The following is a 22,070-nucleotide window of genomic DNA, read 5'->3' on the forward strand; positions in this document are numbered from 1 at the left end:
AAAGAGCCGAAGTCAAGCATGTGTAACCTAGAGCTGTTCAGGTGGCATACTTTTCTGGGGTGGGCCATAGATTGTGTGTAGCCTCAATTCCTGTAACCTCTCCTGCCCGCTAACACACACACCACTAAATGGAAATAAAGAACTGGGAAACTATGGTTGTGTTGGCCTCAAAAGATTGTTTTGTTTTGTTTTTTGAGACAGTCTTGTTCTGTCACCCAGGCTGGAGTGCAGTGGCACGATCATGGCTCACTGCAGCTTCAGGTTCCTGAGCTCAAGTGATCCTCCTTCCTCAGCCTCCTGAGTAGCTGAAACTACAGGTGTGCACCACCACACCTGGCAAATTTTTTTTTTTTTTTTTTGAGACAGAGTCTTGCTCTGTCATCAGGCTGGAGTGCAATGGCGCGATCTCGGCTCACTGCAACCTCCACCTCCTGGGTTCAGTCGATTCTCCTGCCTCAGCCTCCGGAGTAGCTGAGGTTACAGGCGTGTACCACCACGCTCAGCTAATTTTTGTATTTTTAGTAGAAACGGGGTTTCACCATGTTGGCCAGGCTGGTCTCAAACTCCTGACCTCATGTGATCCACCCACCTCGGCCTCCCAAAGTGCTGGGATTACAGGCGTGAGCCACCGCACCGAGCCTTTTTTTTTTTTTTTTTTTTTGAGACGGAGTCTCGCTCTGTCACCCAGGCTGGAGTGCAGTGGTACAATCTCGGCTCACTGCAAGCTCTGCCTCCCGGGTTCACACCATTCTCCTGCCTCAGCCTTCCTAGTAGCTGGGACCACAGGCACCCACCACCACACCCAGCTGATTTTTTGTAGTTTTAGTAGAGACAGGGTTTCACCGTGTTAGCTAGGATGGTCTCAATCTCCTGACCTCGTGATCCACCCGCCTCGGCCTTCTGAAGTGCTGGGATTACAGGCATGAGCCACCGCGCCCGGCCTTTTTTTTTTTTTTTTTTTTTTTTGAGAGGCAGGTTCTCACTCTGTCACCCAGGCTAGAGCACAGTGGTGCAATCTTGGCTCACTCACTGCAACCTCTACCTCCCAGGCTCAAGCAGTTCTCCTGCCTCGGCCTCCCGAGTAGTTGAGACCACAGGCATGCACCACCACGCTTGGGTAATTTTTATATTTTTTGTAGAGACAAGGTTTTACCATGTTGGCTAGGCTGGTCTCAAATTCCTGAGCTCAACCAATCCACCTGCCGCCACCTCCCAAAGTGCTGGGATTATAGGCGTGAGCTACCGCACCTGGCCTCACCTGGCAAATTTTAAAATTTTTTTGTAGAAATGGGATCTTGCCATGTTGCCCAGGCTGGTCTCTAACTCTTGGCCTCAAGTGATCCACCCACCTCCACCACCCAAAGTAGTGGGATTACAAGTGTGAGTCATTGCACCTGGCCAGACTTTTAATAAAGTAGATGAAGATACAAGTTGAGGTCTTGTGATTTCCCTTGGCTAGGCTAAGTAGAGAAGAGCTTGAAGTGGTTCAGCAGAGTCCCATCCTAATGCTTTCTTCTCTCTCCATTTGAAGTTAAATGAACTGGTGGTGGGAGACACCAGCGGGAAGGTGTCTGTGTATAAAAATGATGACAGTCGGCCATGGCTCACCTGTTCCTGCCAGGGAATGGTCAGTATTCACTTCCCTGGGTCTGGAGGGGGGAAGGGATCCCTTCTGTCCGGGGACTGCCTAGGATGAGCCCCACACAGGTGCTCACCCGTGTGTCCTGACTCCCCAGCTACTGGGCCCAGCCACTGACTTGCAACCAATTTGATTCAGGGAGGGCAGCCCCCAGCCAGTGCTCCCATCTGTCCTCACACACGCATACATGGGCTGGGGTGTTTTTGTGTAGTGGAGTACTCCTTGACGCTTTATGGAAGTTGCCTAAGGTTGTCTAATCTTAAAGTATAGTCAAAAATGGGGGCAATAATTTGAATAAGTCTAGAACTATGATAGCCTAGCTCTATTAAATACAGAGTTTCTATTTTATTTTAAGTCCAGATTGTCTTAACCACCTCAGGTCTTCATGTTGCCGTCTGGGTAAACCAGACCTATAGCACAGTAACTCAGTTGATAAAGACTATCACCATAGTTCATATGGCACAAGTTTTCAGTGAGTGATGGTGATTAGAAAACCTGTCTGCTCCTCCTGCTTCACAGAGATCAGGGGGTACTGGTCTCCGTTGGCGTCTCCCTGAGCCTCCCTTTCTCTCTTACAGCTGACTTGCGTTGGGGTTGGAGACGTATGTAATAAAGGAAAGGTAAGAACTACAGGGGACCTTCCTTGATTCTTTGCTCACAGTTGAAGGTTAAAGGCTTCAGCTCTGACCTCTGTGATCTGATTATCAGGCTTGTTTCCAAAACTCCCTCCCCAGTCCATCTCTACTATACCTCTGTTTGTCCTAGAACCTGTTGGTGGCAGTGAGTGCCGAAGGCTGGTTTCATTTGTTTGACCTGACACCTGCCAAGGTGTTGGATGCTTCTGGGCACCACGAGACACTAATCGGAGAGGAGCAGCGTCCAGTCTTCAAGCAGCACATCCCTGCCAACACCAAGGTCATGCTGATCAGCGACATCGGTGGGCATGCCTACCTTTGCAGGCAGCCAGGAGAGTAGGAGTCAGTGGATACTAGAGCAGATCCCAAGGGATTGGGGTGAAGGGAGAATCTGTATTCATTTATGCATTTGTTATGTACTGAGCTCCCATGATAAGCCAGGCATCACTGAAGGCACTGGAATTGCCGTAGTGAATAAATAGACAAAAATTGCTGCCCTCCTGGGCCTTATTATGAAGAGACAGAGAAGAAACAATATAGGCCAGGTGTGCTGCCTCTCACCTGTGATACCAACGCTTTGGGAGGCTGAGGTGGGAGGATCACTTGAGGCCAGGAGTTCCAGGCTGTAGTGAGCTATGATCTCACCACCGCACTCTAGCGTGGGACCCTGTCTCTATTTAAAAAAGAAAGGAAAAGAAAAGAAACACTATACATTTTGTAAGATAATTAAGTAGTATATTGGAAGGTAGTAAGTACATGGCTGGATGCGATGGCTCATCCCTGTAATCCCAGCACTTTGGGAGGCCGAGGCGGGCAGATCACTTGAGTTCAGGAGTTTGAGACCAGCCTGGCCAACACAGTGAAACTCTGTCCCTACTAAAAATACAAAAACTAGCCAGGCATGGTGGCAGGCGCCTGTTATCCCAGCTACTCAGGAGGCTGAGGCAGGAGAATCGCTTGAACCCGGGAGACGGATGTTGCAGTGACCCAGGATCATGCCACTGCACTCTAGCCTAGGCAACAGACTCCATCTCCAAAAAAAAAAGAGAATAAGTGCAGCCGACTATGGTGGTTCACGCCTGTAATCTCAGCACTTTGAGAGCACTTTGAGAGGCTAAGGCAGGCGGATCCCTTAAGCTCAGGTGTTCGAGACCAGCCTGGCCAACATGGTGAAATCCCGTCTCCAGTAAAAATACAAACATTAGGCTGGGCATGATGGCTCACGCCTCTAATCCCAGCACTTTGGGAGGCCGAGGAGGGCAGACCACAAGGTCAGGAGACCGAGACCATCCTGGCTAACCATCCTCTATATATGTTGATATATAAGAGAGTGCATTCCATAAATATTAGAAATTTTTTTTTCTTTTTTTTGAGATGGAGTTTCACTCTTTCGCCCAGGCTGGAGTGCAGTGGTGCAATCTCAGCTCACTGCAACCTCTGCCTTCTGGTTTCAAGTGATTCTCCTGCCTCAGCCTCCTGAGCAACTGGGATTACAGGCGCCCGCCACCACGCCTAGCTAACTTTTGTATTTTTAGTAGAGATGGGGTTTCACCATGTTGGCCTGTCTCTACTAAAAATACAAAAAAAAATTAGCTGGGCGTGGTGGTGGGCACCTGTAGTCCCAGCTCCTCGGGAGGCCGAGGCAGGAGAATGGCGTGAACCCAGGAGGCAGAGCTTTCAGTAAGCCGAGATCGCGCCACTGCACTCCAGCCTAGGCGACAGAGTGAGACTTCGTCTCAAAAAGGAAAAAAATTAGCTGAGCATGGTGGCATATGCCTGTAATCCCAGCTACTCTAGAGGCCGAGGCAGGAGAATTGCTTGAACCTGAAAGGTGGAGGTTGCAGTGAGCCAAGATTGTGCCACTGCACTCCAGCCTGGATGACAAAGACTCTGTCTCAAAAAAAAAAAAAAAAATAGTAAGTGCAATGGAGAAAATAATTCACAGAAAGGGCTAGAGTGTGGAGGTGGAGGTAGCAATTTTAAATGGAGTTGTTAGGGAAGTCCTCACTGAGAAGGTAACATTTGGTAAAAAAAAAAAAAAAAAAGTGGCAAGCAAGGGAGCCATCCAGATAGGGGGCTTGTAGGTGGTGAGAGATACATGGGATGAATTGGGATACTTTGAGTTGCATGTTTGAGAAGTAATATGAAGGCAGAGAGCGGATAGGAGCTGCGGAACAGATGGACCAAATGGACGGGCAAGATGCCGCAAATGCAGGCAGGGGCGGGGCAGACTGAGTGTGAAGTGAGCAGCACTGCAGATCAGGCATGAAGCCGCACTGGCTGGAAGGTGCCACTGTTAGCAGAGGAGCAGGGGCTGCTCATGGGACTCCAGAGCCCATCTTGTCTTTCATGCCCACAGATGGAGATGGGTGTCGTGAGCTGGTGGTGGGCTACACAGACCGTGTGGTGCGAGCTTTCCGCTGGGAGGAGCTAGGTGAGGGTCCTGAACATCTGACAGGGCAGCTGGTGTCCCTCAAGAAATGGATGCTGGAGGGTCAGGTAAGAAGCTGACTCTGGGAAACAAGGCCCCAGGGAGCTGGGAGGAAGGTCTCCTGGAGGAGGCAGTGGGAGAGCAGTCATGAGACGGGGCCAGGGTGGGGAGAAGTGAAAAGTCACCTTGTCAAGAGAGATCCAAAGACCATTTCAAATCAGGGGCTTAGGGGAAATTGCTAGTAACAGGCAAAGAGAAGGGCATGTTGGGCTAAGAATGAGGAGCGTGAAGGTAGGTGTGGAGTGGGCCGCATCAGGACCTACTCCACATGCACAGTGTGGTCTGTGTGGAGACATGCACAGTGTGGTCTGTGTGGAGAGGACGGTGCCAGGCAGGAGCCCTGGAAACTCAAAATCCTTCCTCCTGCTGCTACGCTTGAAGCCCAGAGGGCTGTTCCCAGGACTGCTGCCCCCTGCCGTTCTCTGCAGGGACCCACTTCCTTCTCTCTCCGTCTCCCTTTAATCCCATTGCCTGGTGCAGGTGGACAGCCTCTCAGTGACTCTGGGGCCACTGGGTCTTCCTGAACTGATGGTGTCTCAGCCAGGCTGTGCTTATGCAATTCTACTGTGTACCTGGAAAAAGGACACTGGGTCCCCTCCTGCCTCTGAAGGGCCCATGGACGGCAGTAGGTAAGGGGGTACAGGCCAGTGGATGGTGTGGGGGTGCATGGAAGCAGGATGGGCTCCCAGATGCCACATGGTAGTAAAATGGGTCTGCAGTTGGCAGAGCTGCCTCATCTAGGTCCCAGCCCAAGCACCTTTGCCCCACTGGGGAAGATCACTTTAAGACCAAGGGAATCCTGGGCTCTAACTTTGTAGCACCTGAAAGAGGTCCTGAGATTCCAACCTGGCAGCCCCATCCCTGTCTTTTCTGTTTGCCACATGGGCCAGATGGGGTCAGTGGTAGGTTTCTAAGCTGATTCAAATCCCAGAAGCTTTTGCAGGGACAGGGGTTACAAAGCGCTGGAGAACTCAGCTCACCTGGTCTCCCGCTTGGTCCTTCCACCCTCCTGTGCACAGGGAGACCCCGGCTGCCCGAGATGTGGTGCTGCACCAGACATCTGGCCGCATCCACAACAAGAATGTCTCCACTCACCTAACAGGCAACATCAAACAAGGTGAAAGTGTGGTGGGCGTGAGGGTTAGGGGAAATTGATTGGATAACCCATTCTGTAGATACCAGTTAGCCTCATTCTCTAGGAACCCCTGCCATTGCCTAGTGGGCTCATGAATAAAGTGGCCATGGTGGCCAGGATGGACATTATGCATGGGCTTAGTAACATGGAACCAAGGCTGCCCTGGCTACAGCCACTGCTGAATGCCCTACTGCCAGCAGCAGAGACCAACACAGAGTCCCTGATATGGCCTCATTCCCCAGCATGATCAGGGAGATGAGGGCAGCCGTCGGTTCTGGAGGAGTGGAGATCCATAGCTTTCCCGTCATTTCGAGCCCCGTCCTTCCCCTGCTGCTGCGGAACACCCCTCTCCCTGTAGGCTCTGACCTTGCCCTGCCCTTTACATTTTCTTCCTCTGGTCCTCACAGGCCACGGCACTGAGAGTAGTGGCTCTGGCCTCTTTGCACTGTGCACCCTGGATGGTGAGCAATGCTAGGATGGGGTGTGGGGGCTGTATGCCTGTAGGGTCTGCTCGGGGCCTATCCCATCCACGCTCAGCCTGCCTCTTCCCCGGCAGGGACACTGAAGCTCATGGAAGAAATGGAAGAAGCAGACAAGCTGCTGTGGTCAGTGCAGGTGGATCACCAGCTCTTTGCCCTGGAGAAATTGGATGTCACTGTGAGTGGAAAACCTGGCAGAGCAGAGCATTCTTGCGTTTTCCACATGGAGAGATGAGATTTGGAATAATCAGGCTATTCTCACATCCCAGGGAACTCCCAACCTTTATCTTTAGTCTCTGTCTCCTTTTTTTTTTTTTTTTTTTTTTTTTGAGACAGGGTCTCCCTCTACCACCTAGGCTTGGAGTGCGGTGGCATGATCTTGGTTTGCTGCAACCTTTTCTGCTAGACTGAAGCCGTTCTGTCACCTCAGCCTCCTGAGAAGCTGGGACTACAGGCGTGTGCCACCACACTGGGCTAACTTTCCTAAACTTTTTGTAAAGATGAGATCTCACTATATATGGTTTCAAACTCCTGGGCTCAAGCAATCCTCTCATCTTGGCCTCCCAAAGTGTTGGAATTACAGGCATGAGCCACTGTGCCTGGCCTTAAGTCTCTTTAGATAGGTCTAAATCCATCTGAAGTGAGTTTATTTCCTCTTACTCTACCATATTTAATGCTATACTGTGCTGTTAGAAGTCTGTCATTTCCATAACTTCAGCAGAAGTAATAGCCCCAAAGAAAAGTTACTGTAAGAGCCTGGAAGTATGTTATTCATCCCAACTCCAGAGGCATATTTTGTAGGTTTTTCTGGTCCATATATGAATCTCCATTTAATATCACTGTGGCCCCTGAATCAGCAGGTAGGGGCTACACTTTATATTGCCTTCAGGCATGCTTGTCGGTTTAGGAGAAGAGGCAGACCTGGGTTTGAATCCTGATTCTGCTGTCTCCTAGCTGAGTGGCCTTGGGTGAGTGACTCTATTTCTATGAGCTGAGGTTTCCTCAGTATAAAATTGCCTACTTCCTAGAGTGGCTGTGAGCATTATGTGAGGTGGCTCATTTGACAGTTCCGTTTACTGCCCAACCCATGGGTGAAATTCCTCCCCAGCTCGCTGTTTGTCATCCAGAGTCCAGTCCACAGCTCCTTTATGTTCCTTGTCTGTGTCCTTTTTCAGGGCAACGGGCATGAGGAGGTAGTTGCATGCGCCTGGGATGGACAGACATACATCATTGATCACAACCGCACCGTCGTCCGCTTCCAAGTGGATGAAAATATCCGTGCCTTCTGTGCAGGTGAGCCCGCCCCCACATGGCCCCTTTCTAACCACACTTAAGTTAGATAGGCGTGTTAGGCATGCCACGGAAGTGTTTGCACCTCACTTCCCTTTCTGCCATATCCCCTGATGTAAGTCTTCATTCAGCAGTGAGTTCTTCAGCTCTTTTGTTTGGGGGTGAGGGGTGAGTGATGTAAGTCTTCATTCAGCAGTGAGTTCTTCAGCTCTTTTGTTTGGGGGTGAGGGGTGAGTGATGTAAGTCTTCGTTGAGCAGTGAGTTCTTCAGCTCTTTTGTTTGGGGGTGAGGGGTGAGTGATGTAAGTCTTCGCTCAGCAGTGAGTTCTTCAGCTCTTTTGTTTGGGGGTGAGGGGTGAGTGATGTAAGTCTTCGTTGAGCAGTGAGTTCTTCAGCTCTTTTGTTTGGGGGTGAGGGGTGAGTGATGTAAGTCTTCGCTCAGCAGTGAGTTCTTCAGCTCTTTTGTTTGGGGGTGAGGGGTGAGTGATGTAAGTCTTCGCTCAGCAGTGAGTTCTTCAGCTCTTGTTTGGGGGTGAGGGGTAAGTGATGTAAGTCTTCGTTGAGCAGTGAGTTCTTCAGCTCTTTTGTTTGGGGGTGACGGGTGAGTGATGTAAGTCTTCGCTCAGCAGTGAGTTCTTCAGCTCTTTTGTTTGGGGGTGAGGGGTAAGTGATGTAAGTCTTTGTTGAGCAGTGAGTTCTTCAGCTCTTTTGTTTGGGGTTGAGGGGTGAGTGATGTAAGTCTTCGCTCAGCAGTGAGTTCTTCAGCTCTTTTGTTTGGGGGTGAGGGGTGAGTGATGTAAGTCTTCGTTGAGCAGTGAGTTCTTCAGCTCTTTTGTTTGGGGGTGAGGGGTGGTCACCACATTGCCATCTTGACAATTTTAAATAAGAAGAAATAAAGGACAATAACATCTCCACCCCAAATATTTTAAAGAATGGAAGGAGTTTCTGACATCTGTCTGGGATGTGTGAAGACATCAGGAAGTTCTTTTCCACCTGAGCATGCCAGGTGTCTGTGAAGAAAGTTCTCCTAGAGCATTTTCATTAGTTCCAAATCAGGGGCCTTGGGAGGCAGCACTCACTGTCTGGGTGACTGGGGGATGCATTTGGAAGGAGGAATTGGCACCTAAGAGAAGCCTTACTTTCTGATTGTGTTTTGCTAGTCTCGCCGTTGGGCGAGCAAGGCCGTCCCTCATCACTCCAGGGATATCACTAAGATGGGAAAGGCAACAAATAGCACCTTTTTGGATGCTGTTCTGCCCGGGTTTTGTTCCTATGGTTTTTCTACATCTGAAGTAAGCCAGGTCTTTTCCCATCTTACCTGTTTTACTGAGTTTCCAAGAGAGAAGAAATAGCCTTTAATTTTTTTCCTGACATCAGTGGGAGGATGGGAAGTGCTGACTCGGAGGTCTATGTTTTGCTGTCTGCCCCCCACCATCGGCACTGAAACTTCCTGACCTTTGTCTCCCTGCCCACATCTTTCAGGCCTATATGCCTGCAAAGAGGGCCGCAACAGCCCCTGCCTCGTATATGTCACTTTCAACCAGAAGATCTATGTGTACTGGGAAGTGCAGCTGGAGCGGATGGAGTCTACCAATCTGGTGAAACTGCTGGAGACCAAGCCAGAGTACCACAGCCTGCTGCAGGAGCTGGGCGTGGGTGAGTCCCAGAAAAGCCAGTGGCCCGGGTGCCCAGGAAACCCACAGCCTCTTACCCACCCCTTCTTGGCTCTCAGATCCTGACGACCTCCCTGTGACTCGTGCCCTGCTTCACCAAACGCTCTACCATCCAGACCAGCCACCACAGTGTGCTCCCTCAAGCCTCCAGGATCCCACCTAGCTGTACTTGCCTTGTAGCTGGTGAAGGATTCTTCTGAACCCCCACCCTACCCCCAAAGGTATCTGTAGTATTGGCAGGATAGGGAATATGCATTACAGAAATGCAGGATTTGACTCTGGGCATGAAAGATGGCAGCAGCCCTAGGGTGACCGTGAACTATAGACCTCGCAGTCTTTTTGGTGAAAGAAGAGACAAGTTGACCCTCTGCCCATTTCCTTATGGACCTCACCCATTATGCTAGCAGGGTCATAGGACCCTGGCCTTGTTCCAAATCATCTGGGACATGTCCCACTCCCCACTCTCACTGTGTTGAAAACAGAGACTTGTTTGTGTGGCCCCAACACCCATAAGGAAACCAGGCTTTAGGCCCAGGGGAGCAGTGGAGGTAAGGGCTCCACCCCCATCTTAAGCTCTGTCTTCCATGTCACAATTCCAAGTTCTTGACGTTAGTAATTGTTAAAGGAATGGCAAACTGTTTTGTTTTGAGGGCTCTTTCTACAGTCTGGTCTTACCCATGTTCCTAGCAACCCTGAGATGATTTTCCTCCATTTACCAAAGCAGCTGGGTCAGTGCTTTCTCACGTTGCCATATTCTTCAGGTTTAGTCAGCTTCAGAAGCCCTGCTCCCATTTTTCCACCCACCCATTCCCCCAGAAAACAGCTTATTGTCTCCAAGACAATAGACATTTAAAATGTGATGCAGGTTTATGATCCAGACCACAATCAGAATTATATCTTGGGTCATTTATGTGCCGTCTGTTCTTGATTCTCTATGCTCTAAATCGGTGTTTTTCAAACTGTGGTTTTAGTCCTTTGGTGGATTATGGCCAGCATTTTTTAAATAGGTAGAATAGAATAAAGTAAAATAGAAAATAGCTGATTACATTGCTCACAGTGTCGGTAAGTATTGTTTTGTTAGTCATATGTGCATGTGTGTACCGAGTGCCATGTAAAATGTATTCCTGCTGTGGTAAGCTGTGGTCAGAGGAGTTTGAAAGCCATTGCTTTCAAATTCCTCTCAATTATACTGACCCTACTCAGATGGGTCAGCCTGGGCAAGGGCCCACATTTACATTTCCTTTCTGTAAGGGACAACGGGCAGAGTTATCATTCAGCTCTTGATAGGCAGGGAGGAAGTCCAGAGAAGAACATCGACATAGAGAAACAAGAGTTTATTCCAATGGAGAAGCAGCTGAGCTGAGGGCTTGCCACTGGGCCTGGGGTCTGCAGTCACAGAAGCAGCAGGAGGCAGACAAGGAAAGGCACAGCACAAGACCCAGGAGAGCGGACCTTGTGGAGCAAGGCAGTGAGGGCGAGGAAAGCTTGTAGGATTTTGAGACCAGGTACTATGGCACACGTGATAAGTGAGCCCTCTCCTTTCCTTCTGAGGGCAGGGGAGGCAGCTGAGAAAGGGCAGGCCAGGTGTCACGGGCAGCTTCCTTGCCTCCCGGTTCCTTCTGAGGGCAGGGGAGGCAGCTGAGAAAGGGCAGGCCAGGTATCACGGGCAGCTCCTTGCATCCCGGTTCTTCTCTAACCCAGTCAACCCCAGGCTCAAGACTCTGTTTCAGCCCAAGGGTCCCGGTTCCCTTGTTCAGGTTAGCTGCACCACTGTCTTTCTCTACTCCTTTTTTGTTTGTTTTTGGAGACAGGGTCTCACTCCTTCACCCAGGCTGGAATCCAGTGGCACGAACTTGGCTCACTACAACCCCCATCTCCCAGGTTCAGGCAACTCTTGAGCATCAGCCTTCCAAGTAGCTGGGATTACAGGTGTGCACCACCATACCTGGCTAATTTTTGTATTTTTTAGTAGAGATGGGGTTTTGCCATATTACCCAGGCTGGTCTCAAACTCCTGACCTCAAGTGATCCGCCTGCCTCAGCCTCCCAAAGTGCTGGAATTACAGGCATGAGCCATTGCGCCCGGCCTCTTTCTTTACTCCTAATCCATGATTTGAGAGACTCAAACCAGCCAGAAAGACTCTCAGGGGTCTGGCATCTTAAGGTTCGGGTTCTCTTCACAATGAATTCAAAAAAGCCTCTGTCTTTTTGCTTTGGCAAAGCCTGGCAGGGGGTGAGAAAGCCACTGATTCCAGGACAACGCAAGCTTAAGCTCAAGAGACTAGAGATGGGGATAGCAAGAAGGCCTAATGAGGTGGATAGTTCTAGAAATCAGAAAGAATACTGAATAGGTTAAGTCTGCGTGATGACAACCTCACTATCCTGTCTACCTCATAGGAGCAGTTCTCTACAAGGCTCTTCCACACACACCCCCAAAGTTCAGGGGCTCGGTGGGTACAAAAAGCAAATGGAGAAGGATAAATACCTAGCGTTAGCAGAAGTATGTCCAAGGTTTTGCACAGGGTAATCAAACAATAACTGGCTTCAGACATTTGCAGCCCCAGAAAAAAAAAGCTCTCAGCCTTATGAGATGGACATTCCTATACTAACTCCCGCTCTTTGTTGTATTGAATTCTGGCTGATGTTTCTTCCCCCACTCAACTGTGAGCAGATGTGCACAGAATCCGAGAGGCAGACACCAGGAGGTCCAGGGACGTAGGTTGGTGAGGCATGGCAGTCTAGTTGTGGGAGATAATGAGCCCCAGAAGGTGTGGTGAGAGACATGGTGGTATGGGAAGTTGAGTTGTGTTTGGGGTGGTATTGGGTGGTGGGCAAGGACAGCAGTCAGCAGAGCCTTCGACCCAGCCCAAGCAGGCACCCCATTTTGCTTAGGTTCCTATCTGTGGTCCTGATTTGGCTTTGCTTTTCTTGGGAGGAAAATGAATCAGAATCCTGGCATCATGGGCCGTCTAGTGAAAACTCCTCCTGGGGAGTAAGACAGCTACTGAGAAGCAGAGAGGAATGTGGCCAGCTGGGGGAAATGGGACAGCAGGGATCAGGGTGGTGATTGAAAGGGCAGACACCGTAGTCCCCAGCTACCTGGCTCCAAGAGCCCCCGTTCCCCACACGCCTCTTCTGCTAAGGCAAGGTCTTTCCCTCTGGGGACTGACTGAGACAGCAGTCACTGGCCAGGCTCTTGGTACAAAGGCAGGAAGGGTAGCTCTGAGAACGGGGCTTTCAGCCGCAGCACTCCGTGCTCCAGGTCGATGCAGCACTGTGGGGTGTAGAGCAGTCATGCCAGGTCACCTCAGCCCGTCACCTGCCTCCCAGCCTGCTCCTTTTGTTCCCCCTCCCACTTCCCACAGCTTCCACCTGCCTTTTGCTCTTCCCCCATCCCCATTTCCCTAGACTCCTGTTGGAGGGGGTGACCCAGTTCTCTTGATTTTTCACTTGGTGGTAAGTAAGGAACCTCTAAGGAAGCAAAGGGGCAATTGCCCATCTCTAAGTCACTCTCATCAGAACCCGGTCCAGGCTTCCACACCTGTGCCTTCTACTACTTTTTCCCAGTGCTTTGGATCAGGCCCTGAGTGGGTGCCTTACCTTGAGAGAAAGCAGAGTCTGCAGGCCCAGGCAGAATTCAGGACTCTCAACATCTATAGGAACAATTTGAAAACAGAAGAGGCTGAGGGTTCCCAGTGGTCACTGCTGCCCTCCTCTCAGCCCTTGCTCCTTCTCTGCCCACCCCATCCCCAGATCCGAGGACACTGGCACAGAGATGGGGGATAGTCAGAACATCTCTGGGGACTCCTTGTGCTGCAGCGACTGAAAGTCTCGGCCTTTGCCCCACCCCGAAGAGAAAGGTGAGAGAGAGGCGAGCACCAGGGCTGTTGCAGAAGGGGGGACTTACCCACTACCTGTGCCGAGCACACCACAGTCTCCTGCCCCAGCTGTAGCTCCAACTGCTCCACCTGGGTTGGGGGCCCAGGGACCAGGTCCCCAGCTGAGGCTTTTAGGACCCTTTTGTCTAACCTGTGGTTGGGAAGCAAGGGTTATGGCTACCACAGCCCCTAGAGGGCTCCACCCCATTAATCAGCAAGTGTCCCTCTCTACTATGGGTTCACCTCCAACCCCTGACCTCACGTGGGGTCTAAATCCTTGCCTTCTCTGCCAGAGTCTTCTAGCCACTCTTTTGTTAAATAACAGCTTTATTGAGATAAAATATGCAACTGTCGTCACTATCTAATTTGAGAATATTTTCATCACCCCAAAAAGAAACCCTGTCCCCCATTTGCTTGTTTGGGCCACTGTCTTACCCCAGGCGGCTGAGACATCCAGCAGAGATCCGATTGTATTGGGTGCCTGTGTCCACGGCCACTCTAAGCAGCTGGTCCTGGCACTAAGAAAGAGGGATCATGGTGAATCAGTGAGTCCCTAGGAGAATGGGTTGGAATTGGATCCTTCAGTTTCCCAGCCCGTTGATGATTCCCTTCTAGAAATGAGTGGAGAAAATGAACTGTCTTTAAAACTGGCTTTTATCGGGGCCAGGTGCGGTGGCTCACGCCTGTAATCCCAGCACTTTGGAAGGCTGAGGCGGGCGGATCACTTGAGGTCAGGAGTTCAAGACCAGCCTGACCAACATGGTGAAACCCCGTCTCTACTAAAAATAAAAAATTAGCTGGGTGTGGTGGTGCATACCTGTAATCCCAGCTACTCAGGAGGCTGAGGCAGGAGAATCGCTTGAACCCGGGAGGCGGAGGTTGTGGTGAGCCAAGATCGCGCCATTACGCTCCAGCCTGGGCAACAAGAGCAAAACTCTGTCTCAAAACAAACAAACAAAAAAACTGGTTTTTATGAGACTCATACAATAGGGGCAGAACTCCCAGATAAATAAATCAAAAAAGGAAGTGGGCCAGGTGCGGTGGCTCATGCTTGTTAGTTCTAGCACTTTGGAGGCAAGAGGATCACTTGAAGCCAGGAGTTCAAGACCAGCCTAGGCAACATAGCAAGACTCTGTCTCTACAAAAAATAAAATGGAAAAAAAAAAAGTGGTTATATGTGATGGGTTCATAAGTTTGGGGAAGATCTGCCAGAAATGGAGAAATGGTGACCTGTTTGTTTAGAGGAATCCTTGGGAGTCTGATGGCCTCCTGGTTCAAAAACTCCAGGTTAGGAATAGAGGAAGGATGAGAAGACTGGAATCCCCTGTTAGGAAACTCAGATATGGGTAACCAAGAAGTTCGCCACTGGAAACAAAGGAAGACAACTTCACCTACTTTGGGACATAGACAGACATTTTGATATACACTTGGATATACACACAAATCGTTTTCTCATTCCAAACATTCATTGAGTATCTACTACAAGATATGTTACCAGAAGGTACATCAATGAATGCTATTCTTTAGGAGTCTGAAGGAAGTAAAATATAACTCTACTATATGGCAGAAAGTTTTATGGTCTATAAAAGGATGTGATTGCTGTGGCTCACACCTATCTATAATCCAAGCACTTTGGGAGGCTAAGGTGGAAGGATCGCTTGAGGCCAGGAGTTCAAGACCAGCCTGACCAACGTGGTAGTCTAAAAATACAAAAAAAAAAAAAAAAAATTAGCCAGGTGTGGTGGCGCACACTTGTAATTTCAGCTACTCAGAAGACTGAGGTGGGAGGATCGCTTGAGTCCAGGAGGTTGAGGCTGCGGTGAGCTCTGATCATACCATTGCATTCCAGCCTGGGTGATAGAGTAAGACTCTGTCTCTAAAAAAAAAAGAACTGGAAAAGTCAAGGGGTGCGGTGGCTCACACCTGTAATCCCAGCACTTTGGGAGGCCGAGGTGGACGGATCACCTGGGGTCAGGAGTTCGAGACCAGCCTGACCAACCTGGAGAAACCCCATCTCTACTAAAAATACAAAATTAGCCAGGCGTGGTGGCATTTGCCTGTAATCCCAGCTACTCGGGAGGCTGAGGCAGAAGAATTGCTTGAATCTAGGAGGCGGAGGTTGCCGTGAGCCAAGATCACACCATTGCACTCCAGCCTGGGCAACAAGAGCGAAACTCCATCTGAAAAAAAAAAAGGGCCGGGCACCGTGGCTCACGCCTGTAGTCCCAGCACCAGGAATTTGAGACCAGCCTGGCGAACTTGGTGAAACCCTGTCTCTACTAAAAATAGAAAATTAGCCGAGCGTGGTAGTGTGGACCTATAGTCCCAGCTACTTGGGAGGCTGAGGCAGGAGAACCGCTTGAACCCAGGAGGCAGAGGCTGCAGTGACACAAGATATGCCACTGCACTCCAGCCTGGGTGACAGAGCGATACTCCATCTCAAAAAAAAAAAATTTTTTTTTAAAAAGGACATGAGTAATATGCCTTAGAGGTTGGTAGGGAGGAAAGGCTGTTTCCTACTGGGGAAATCAGAAAAGGTTTCAGGGAGGAGGTAGCATCTGAGCTGGGCTTTCACTTGCAGAATGTGGGCCCAGAATGATTGGAGAGCAAGAAGAGAGTAATCCAGGTAGAAGAAGCACAGAGCAAAGATGGTGGCCGAGGACCAGTGGGAATTTATTGCAAACGTTCAATAGTGACTGAGTGGTTAAGTGGTTCCAGAGATTACAGGGCCAGTGCCTTAGAGCACATGAGTTTTTTCCAGAATTACGTTATCCATGCACACACACCATTTGTCTGTGTAGAGTACACTGAGGAGTACTTAATTTAAGGATTGTATTTTGACCAAGGAAAGGGGGCAGAGTAATGGTGGTGACAGATGGAGTTGCACCAAGGAGACATGGGTTGGGGCAGGGAGGAAGGAGGTAGAGGATCCTGGTTAGGTCCAGGCTAGGGAGAGAGGTGCCCTTTCTCCCTCCCTCCCTCTCCCATCAGGGCAGAGCAGAAAGGAGAGCGGGTGAAGTGAGTGCAGGCAGGGTTGTTAATGAAAGTGTGTCCCTGGGAGGCCTCTCACCTTGCAGTTGACCAGAAGAGCTGGAATCTCGGTCCTGCTGGTCTTCCTCCTGCTCTCCTGGCCATGAATCAGGGCCTGCACCCGGGGAGACGCCCCCTGAAGCCAATTCGGGTTTCCCTCCACCAGGCGTCTTTGGACCACACTGTGCGGCTGCTGGCTCCATCACAAAACAATGAAGGTAGGCAGTTCCAATCCCAGGTATCCAGGCTGCTCAGTTACCCCACTTAGATATCCCAGGATGCTCCCCCAACCCCACCCCAGACCTGAGCCTTACCCTAGGAGTTTACCCTAGGGTCCCAGATAATGAGAGCAGAGTAAGCCCCAGTATCAAATCATGCCATTTTCCTTGGACACCCATAGATTGCTCAGCAGTGAAGAAATGGAAAAAGGAGAATGGTCCATTCTCCGTTAAACTGACTTAGTAGCCAAAGGGACATTTCAGGAATTAGTATGCTTGGGGGAAGTTTTGTCTCAAACTTACATTTTTTTTTTTAACTAGGAGGTTTTTTTTTTTCTTCCCCTCTGACCTCATCCTTCAGTGGGCTTCAGATCCCAGGGTTGGTGGTGTGATGAAAAACAGTAAGAAACTCAAGAACTAGGCCAGGCGTGGTGGCTCACACCTGTAATCCCAGCACTTTGGGAGGTTGAGGTGGGTGGATCACTTGAGGTCAGGAGTTCCAGACCAGCCTGGCCAACATGGTGAAACCCTATTTCTACTAAAAATACAAAAATTAGCTGGACGTATTGGCGTGTGCCTGTAGTCCCAGCTACTCGGGAGGCTGGTGTGATGGTCACTTGAACCTAGAAGGCAGAGGTTGCAGTGAGCCAAGATCACACAACTGCACTCCAGTCTGGTTGACAGAACAAGACTCTGTCTCAAAAAAACAAAACCAAACAAACAAAACTCTTAAGAACTAGGATGCTGGGAGTCATCTTTGACCTGTCCCTGATCTACAACCACTCCCATTCCATCCAGTCGCTTCCCAAATTCTGTAAGTTTTGCCTCCTGTGTAGAATCAATCTGTCCCTCCTTTCTTTCTCTCTCTCCTTTCTTTTCTTTCTTTTTCTTTTCTTTCAAGATGGGATCTGGCTATGCTGCCCAGACTGGACTCTAATTCCTTGGCTGAAGGCATTCTGTAGCCTCAGCCTCCTGAGCAGCTGGGACCAAAAGCGTAGGCCACAGCACCTGGCCTCCATCCTTCCTGTTACTGCCTGTGTTCCAGACTCCCCACAGCTCTCTTGGATCCTTGCAACACCTTCCTAAGTTCGTAACCTGTCTCCAGACCTGTTACCTTTCAAATACATCTGCTTGGAGCTTCAGACTGGAAGCTAAAAACCTTGCTACTCCAAAATGTGGTCCTCAGATCAGCAACTCTAACATCATTTCAAAGCCTCTTAAAAATGCAGACTCTCATACCTACCGAATCAGATGTTTCATTGTGACAAGATCCCCAGGTGATTCATGTGCAGGTTAAAGTTTGAGAAGCACCAAAGTAAAACATGAAACTAACCATGTATTCTATTATTTAAAATGCATCAAAGACCCCCCACCCTACCCCGCATTGCTTGCATGATAGAGCTCAAGCTTTTGAAGGTGATCCATAGCCCAGATGACGGGCCGTGCCTCCTTCCCTGCCACTCTTGTTTATGGGCCCCAGGAACACCACTCATACCAGGCTGCTTTTTGCCTCCATGTCTTCACTCCTGTCTCCTCTCTCCTCTCTTCCTGAAACTCCTCTTCCTCACTCTTCTCGAGGCTAGACTGGATGACTGGCTTAACACACTTTATTTGAGAGAGAGGTTGTATCTTAAGTTTGAGATTCCGTGTACATACTGTAATGCAGGATGTACCCTCTCCAGGATACCCTCTCTGAGTTCTTCATGCTCCTCTCTCCATACACGCCAAGCTGGGGTCCCTTGTCTTAGCTCCCTTTGCCATGCTTCTCACAAATGTTATGTATGGATTTTACTCCCCCATTAGGCTGGAGAGCCCTTGAGTCTACCTCACTCATTTTTATATCCCAGGACATGGCTCAGCATCTAGTAGGCACTCAATAAATGCTTGCTGTAGACTAACTCTTCCCCCAGGCTCTATGCACCTCTCCACCTGCCCTCTCTCCTTGGGAGCCTGGGATTGTTTTTCTACCCTTAGATTAATGAGGCCCTTGGGATTGCTCCTGGCAGCAAGGCTGCCAGCAGGAGACCCAGTGCTGGGAAAAGTTCAGTGAGCTCTGGGACTGGCTGGAGAGACTGGCTCTGCACTTCCCATCTTCCACCTTCCCACGATGGACACAGGCTTCAGGCCCCTCCCACTGGTGTGCAGTTTGCTTCACAGCCATCCCAGGGAGGGAGACAATGGGGTCTTCCCTACCTGTTGTGCCTTTGCTCCCAAAGCCATAGGAGGTAACTGCTAGAGATCAATTTGGGGATATCCTAGGCAGAGGGGAGAGGTGAAAAGCCCAGGACTTTCTCATCAGAAGGTGGGACCTGCCATTCCGGGATGGCAATGTCAGTAGAGCACCTTCTGGGGCCAAACAGATGTAGGATGGTCCCCAGTAGGTTCTAGCCATTGAGAGCCAAAGAACCCGCTTCCCTGCTCCATCCCTGTTTTTCAGCTATGCTTGCTGCCGCTGCAAGTAGGAATAAGCCCCTGGCAGTTCCCTGAATTAAGTCTCAGTGCAATCCCTTTTCTCGTTGGGAGCTAGGGAATTGCCAGGCCTCTGGGCTGTGGTCCTGGTGGAGGCAACCCAGGCCGAGAGGAGTCTGGAAAGGTGGCGCTAAGTAGGGAAAGGTAACGAGGCGCTGCCTTGGCCTTCAGGTTTCCGGGGAGAAACAGTTGGTGGAGCGCAGGCCTGCAGACATGCTTCCAACCTCTCAGTACAGTCTGGTTGAGTACCTCTTCTCAGACTAGGAGAGGGGACAGGGAACCAACTGCTCCCAAGCCTTTCTATAAAGGATTTCCTCTCTTCCATGGGTCAGAGGCCAGGAATATTTCTTAGACTAAATGGAGTAATAGCTGGGGGAATAAATAATAAGAGCATTTAGATAGTGCCTGCTGTTAGGCACTGTTCTAAGTGCTTTAAATATATTAGCTCTAACAACTCTCCCAGCAATCCTATGATTGATTTGATTCTCATTTAACAGATGAAGAAACTGAGGCACAGAGACGTAAAGTCAATTGCACAAGTTAGTAAATGGCAGAGCCAGGATCTGATCCCAAGCGAAGGGGCTGCGCAGCCCCACTTGTCAGCACTGCTTCTCAGAGGCGAATGCCTGAATCTGTCCCCAGCCCACTCACATCCTCACTGTTACTCCCCTGCCCCATTCCTCTGAGGCCAAAGCTGCTGCAGACGGATGGGAGGAGAGGAGCCTGGAAGGTCCATTCCACCCAGGAGTGGGGGGAGCAGCACTCAAGGCAGCCAGGGGCCCCTGGCAAGAGTCACACAAAACCCTGATCCCCTGGGAAGGATGGAGACCCCCCGACGTTTTGATTCTGAGGAGAAAGGACAAGTGGATAGACAGGTGGAGGGAACCTGTGGTTCGGGGGGAGCAGGAAGTCACAACCCTAAACTGGCCAGTCCTCCAGGCCCTCCCGGTTGTAAGTGACCACTCTAGAGGGTTCCTGTGTTCCTGTAAGCCCCCACTCCTAAGCAGCCTAGCTCCTCACCACCCTCAAGTTTGGGGCCATTAGAGGAAAATGGCAGGGAAGCCGAGCAATGAGAATAGGACTCTTCAGAGCCACCAAACCATGGGAACATCCCCAGTGAAGAGCCTCGAGTTGGCAGGATGACCTCTCCCCATCTCAGCAAGGGAGCGGGACCTGAAAGCTGAGGGTCTGCACTTTCTGGTCCTGCCTTTCCTGCTCAGGATCTGGGAAATGGAAGGAAAGGGCCAGGGGACGCTGGCGGGGGAGGGGGGATGCCTCACCAAGTCCTTGGAGGTGCCGAGCCTCTTCAGGCTGTCCAGCGGGAGCAGGTCGGCCGAGTCCTTGTGCAGGAACTGGGTGGCCTGTTTGAGCCGGCGCTGCTGGCTCAGGTGGGCTCGGTCTCGAAGCTGTGCCTCCTGCCCCCTCGTCCTGACTTCTCCCTCATCTCTCCTGGCCTCCTGCTTGGTGCTCATGGCCCCTGCTGGAGGAGTGGGCCAGGGGCTGCTCAGTGGTGGGGGGCGTCACCGAGTCCTCTCTGCTTCTTCCTGCCTGTCTCCGTCCCGTGCTGCAGCTCTCTTTCCAACAGGAGGGTCTCCGCGGGAGGGAAAGAGGAAAAATAAATAACGTGCAGGAGCAGCCGCGTCAGTCTCCAATTTCCCGAGATTGCTGTAGAGGGAGTGAGACTCCGGCTGGAAAAACCCAGTCCTAGAAGAGAGGGAGGGTTGGCAGGGCCCACAGCTGGCTGACTTGGCTGCGTCCCCAACGCTGGGGTCCTGGTCAGAGCGGGCGGTGGGTGGGGCGTGTGTGTGTGTGTGTGAGAGAGAAGGAGAGTGAGAGACAGTGCTGTAAACTGTCAGGGTGCCCGTGCCAGGTGGTTTGCGAGGAAGCGCTTGTCACTGTGTGGGGGCAGCAGCCTTAGTGCACCTCCCAGTGTGTGTGGCCCCCGCCCTCCTCTGCATCCCTCCCAGGCTTCCCAGGACTGCCCAGCTGTTTTCCCCTGGTGTTCTCTGCAGCCCAGGGCTGGCGTGCAGGCCAGTAACTGGGTTCAGATCAGAGAGGGGCAGCATGAGAGCGTCCTTCCCTCCTCTCATCCCCCTAGCCTTACCTTGTTAGGTCTCTTGCCTCCCGCCTAGCAGATGTCAGAGTCTTTAACTAATTACTCTGGATTCTGGGTTCCAGGGAATGGCAGGAACAACTCTGAATCTTCCCACGAGTAGCAATTGTCCCTGGCATCTCAGTCTCCTTTCTATGACTCTCCTCAAGTCCTGGCTCTTTAAAAAGTGTTGTATTTCAAATATACAGAAGTTGTAAAGAATAAGATAACCAGTACTCTTCACTCATCACCAGTTTAAAAAATAAGCTGTTGAAGCTCCCTGTGCTCTTCCACTTCCGCCTGCTGAAATTGGTGTTCATCAGGCCCAGACTTCTTTATATTCTTTATGCAAATACTTACATATGCATTCTAAGCAATATGTCATTGGTTTTGTCCTACTCACTGTATTTATTCTTCTGCAATCTGCTCTTTTTTGCTTAATAGTTTGTTAGTGAGATTCATCCATACGGTATGCCTGGCTCTAGTTAATTGACTTCACCTGCTGTGTAACATAGTATTCCACTAGAAGCATGCATGACATTGAGGAAATGTAGGTTATTTTTCATTTTTAGGTCTAACAAACAATGCTGCTGTGAATAGTTTTGCACACATCTCCTGGGGCACCTATGTAGGCATTTCTCTAGAGTATACACCTACACCTAGGAGTGGAATTGCTGGGACATCCCATATACAGCTTTGCCTTTTTGGCATATTGCCAGAGTGTTTTTACCAGTGCACACTCAGACAGCTGCACACGGGGGCTCCTGAGGTTCCACATCCTCTCCAGCACTTGGTATCAGACTTTTTCTAGCCCTGGCTTATCAGCAGATTTTTCTCTCCAGCCTTTTCTTCACCATCAGAGAAACGCATTGGCCGAGCACCTGTTTACCTGTGTTGGACACTCACAGGGTGATTATCTCACCTGAGCCCTGCTCCCTGAGGGTGCAGTCTGACTCAGACAGCTCCAAGGCACATGCACGTTCGGACAAACCCCATGTCTACTGAGCTTCTAGGAACCAAGCCTCTTTGAGACACTTTCACAA

General features: G+C 50.4%; 2 protein-coding genes across 9 annotated transcripts in view; one reads left to right on the top strand and one right to left on the bottom strand.

The window, feature by feature from the left end:
* Nucleotides 1–22,070, top strand: part of ITFG2 (integrin alpha FG-GAP repeat containing 2) — a 53,304-nt gene that overhangs the window by 3,143 nt on the left and 28,091 nt on the right. For 2 of the 8 annotated variants that reach the window (XR_010127752.1, XR_008492897.2), the window contains exons 2-14: nucleotides 1,532–1,627; nucleotides 2,218–2,259; nucleotides 2,405–2,576; nucleotides 4,634–4,773; nucleotides 5,246–5,394; nucleotides 5,785–5,882; nucleotides 6,308–6,361; nucleotides 6,457–6,557; nucleotides 7,555–7,672; nucleotides 9,151–9,324; nucleotides 9,401–9,562; nucleotides 13,094–13,200; nucleotides 16,415–16,466. Coding sequence is in view for 2 of the 8 variants with exons in the window: in XM_054443619.2 (XP_054299594.1) it covers nucleotides 1,532–1,627; nucleotides 2,218–2,259; nucleotides 2,405–2,576; nucleotides 4,634–4,773; nucleotides 5,246–5,394; nucleotides 5,785–5,882; nucleotides 6,308–6,361; nucleotides 6,457–6,557; nucleotides 7,555–7,672; nucleotides 9,151–9,324; nucleotides 9,401–9,504 (1,248 nt within the window). In the remaining 6 variants the exon portion in view is untranslated. Of the gene's footprint in view, nucleotides 1–1,531; nucleotides 1,628–2,217; nucleotides 2,260–2,404; nucleotides 2,577–4,633; nucleotides 4,774–5,245; nucleotides 5,395–5,784; nucleotides 5,883–6,307; nucleotides 6,362–6,456; nucleotides 6,558–7,554; nucleotides 7,673–9,150; nucleotides 9,325–9,400; nucleotides 10,377–13,093; nucleotides 13,201–13,885; nucleotides 16,296–16,414; nucleotides 16,467–22,070 lie in introns of those variants that run through there. The other 6 variants (XR_010127753.1, XR_008492901.2, XR_008492899.2 and 3 more) reach the window with 5 other exon arrangements.
* On the bottom strand, nucleotides 10,463–20,495 carry NRIP2 (nuclear receptor interacting protein 2). The gene is made up of 6 exons (XM_054443623.2): nucleotides 20,216–20,495; nucleotides 16,289–16,441; nucleotides 13,654–13,736; nucleotides 13,248–13,369; nucleotides 12,941–12,993; nucleotides 10,463–12,614 (listed from the first exon to the last, which is right to left on the bottom strand). The coding sequence occupies exons 1-6, from the start codon at nucleotides 20,405–20,407 to the stop codon at nucleotides 12,522–12,524; spliced, it is 696 nt and encodes a 231-aa protein (XP_054299598.1). The 5' UTR covers nucleotides 20,408–20,495; the 3' UTR covers nucleotides 10,463–12,521.

Source organism: Pongo pygmaeus, chromosome 10 (genome assembly GCF_028885625.2).
Source record: "Pongo pygmaeus isolate AG05252 chromosome 10, NHGRI_mPonPyg2-v2.0_pri, whole genome shotgun sequence".
Lineage (NCBI taxonomy): Eukaryota > Metazoa > Chordata > Mammalia > Primates > Hominidae > Pongo > Pongo pygmaeus.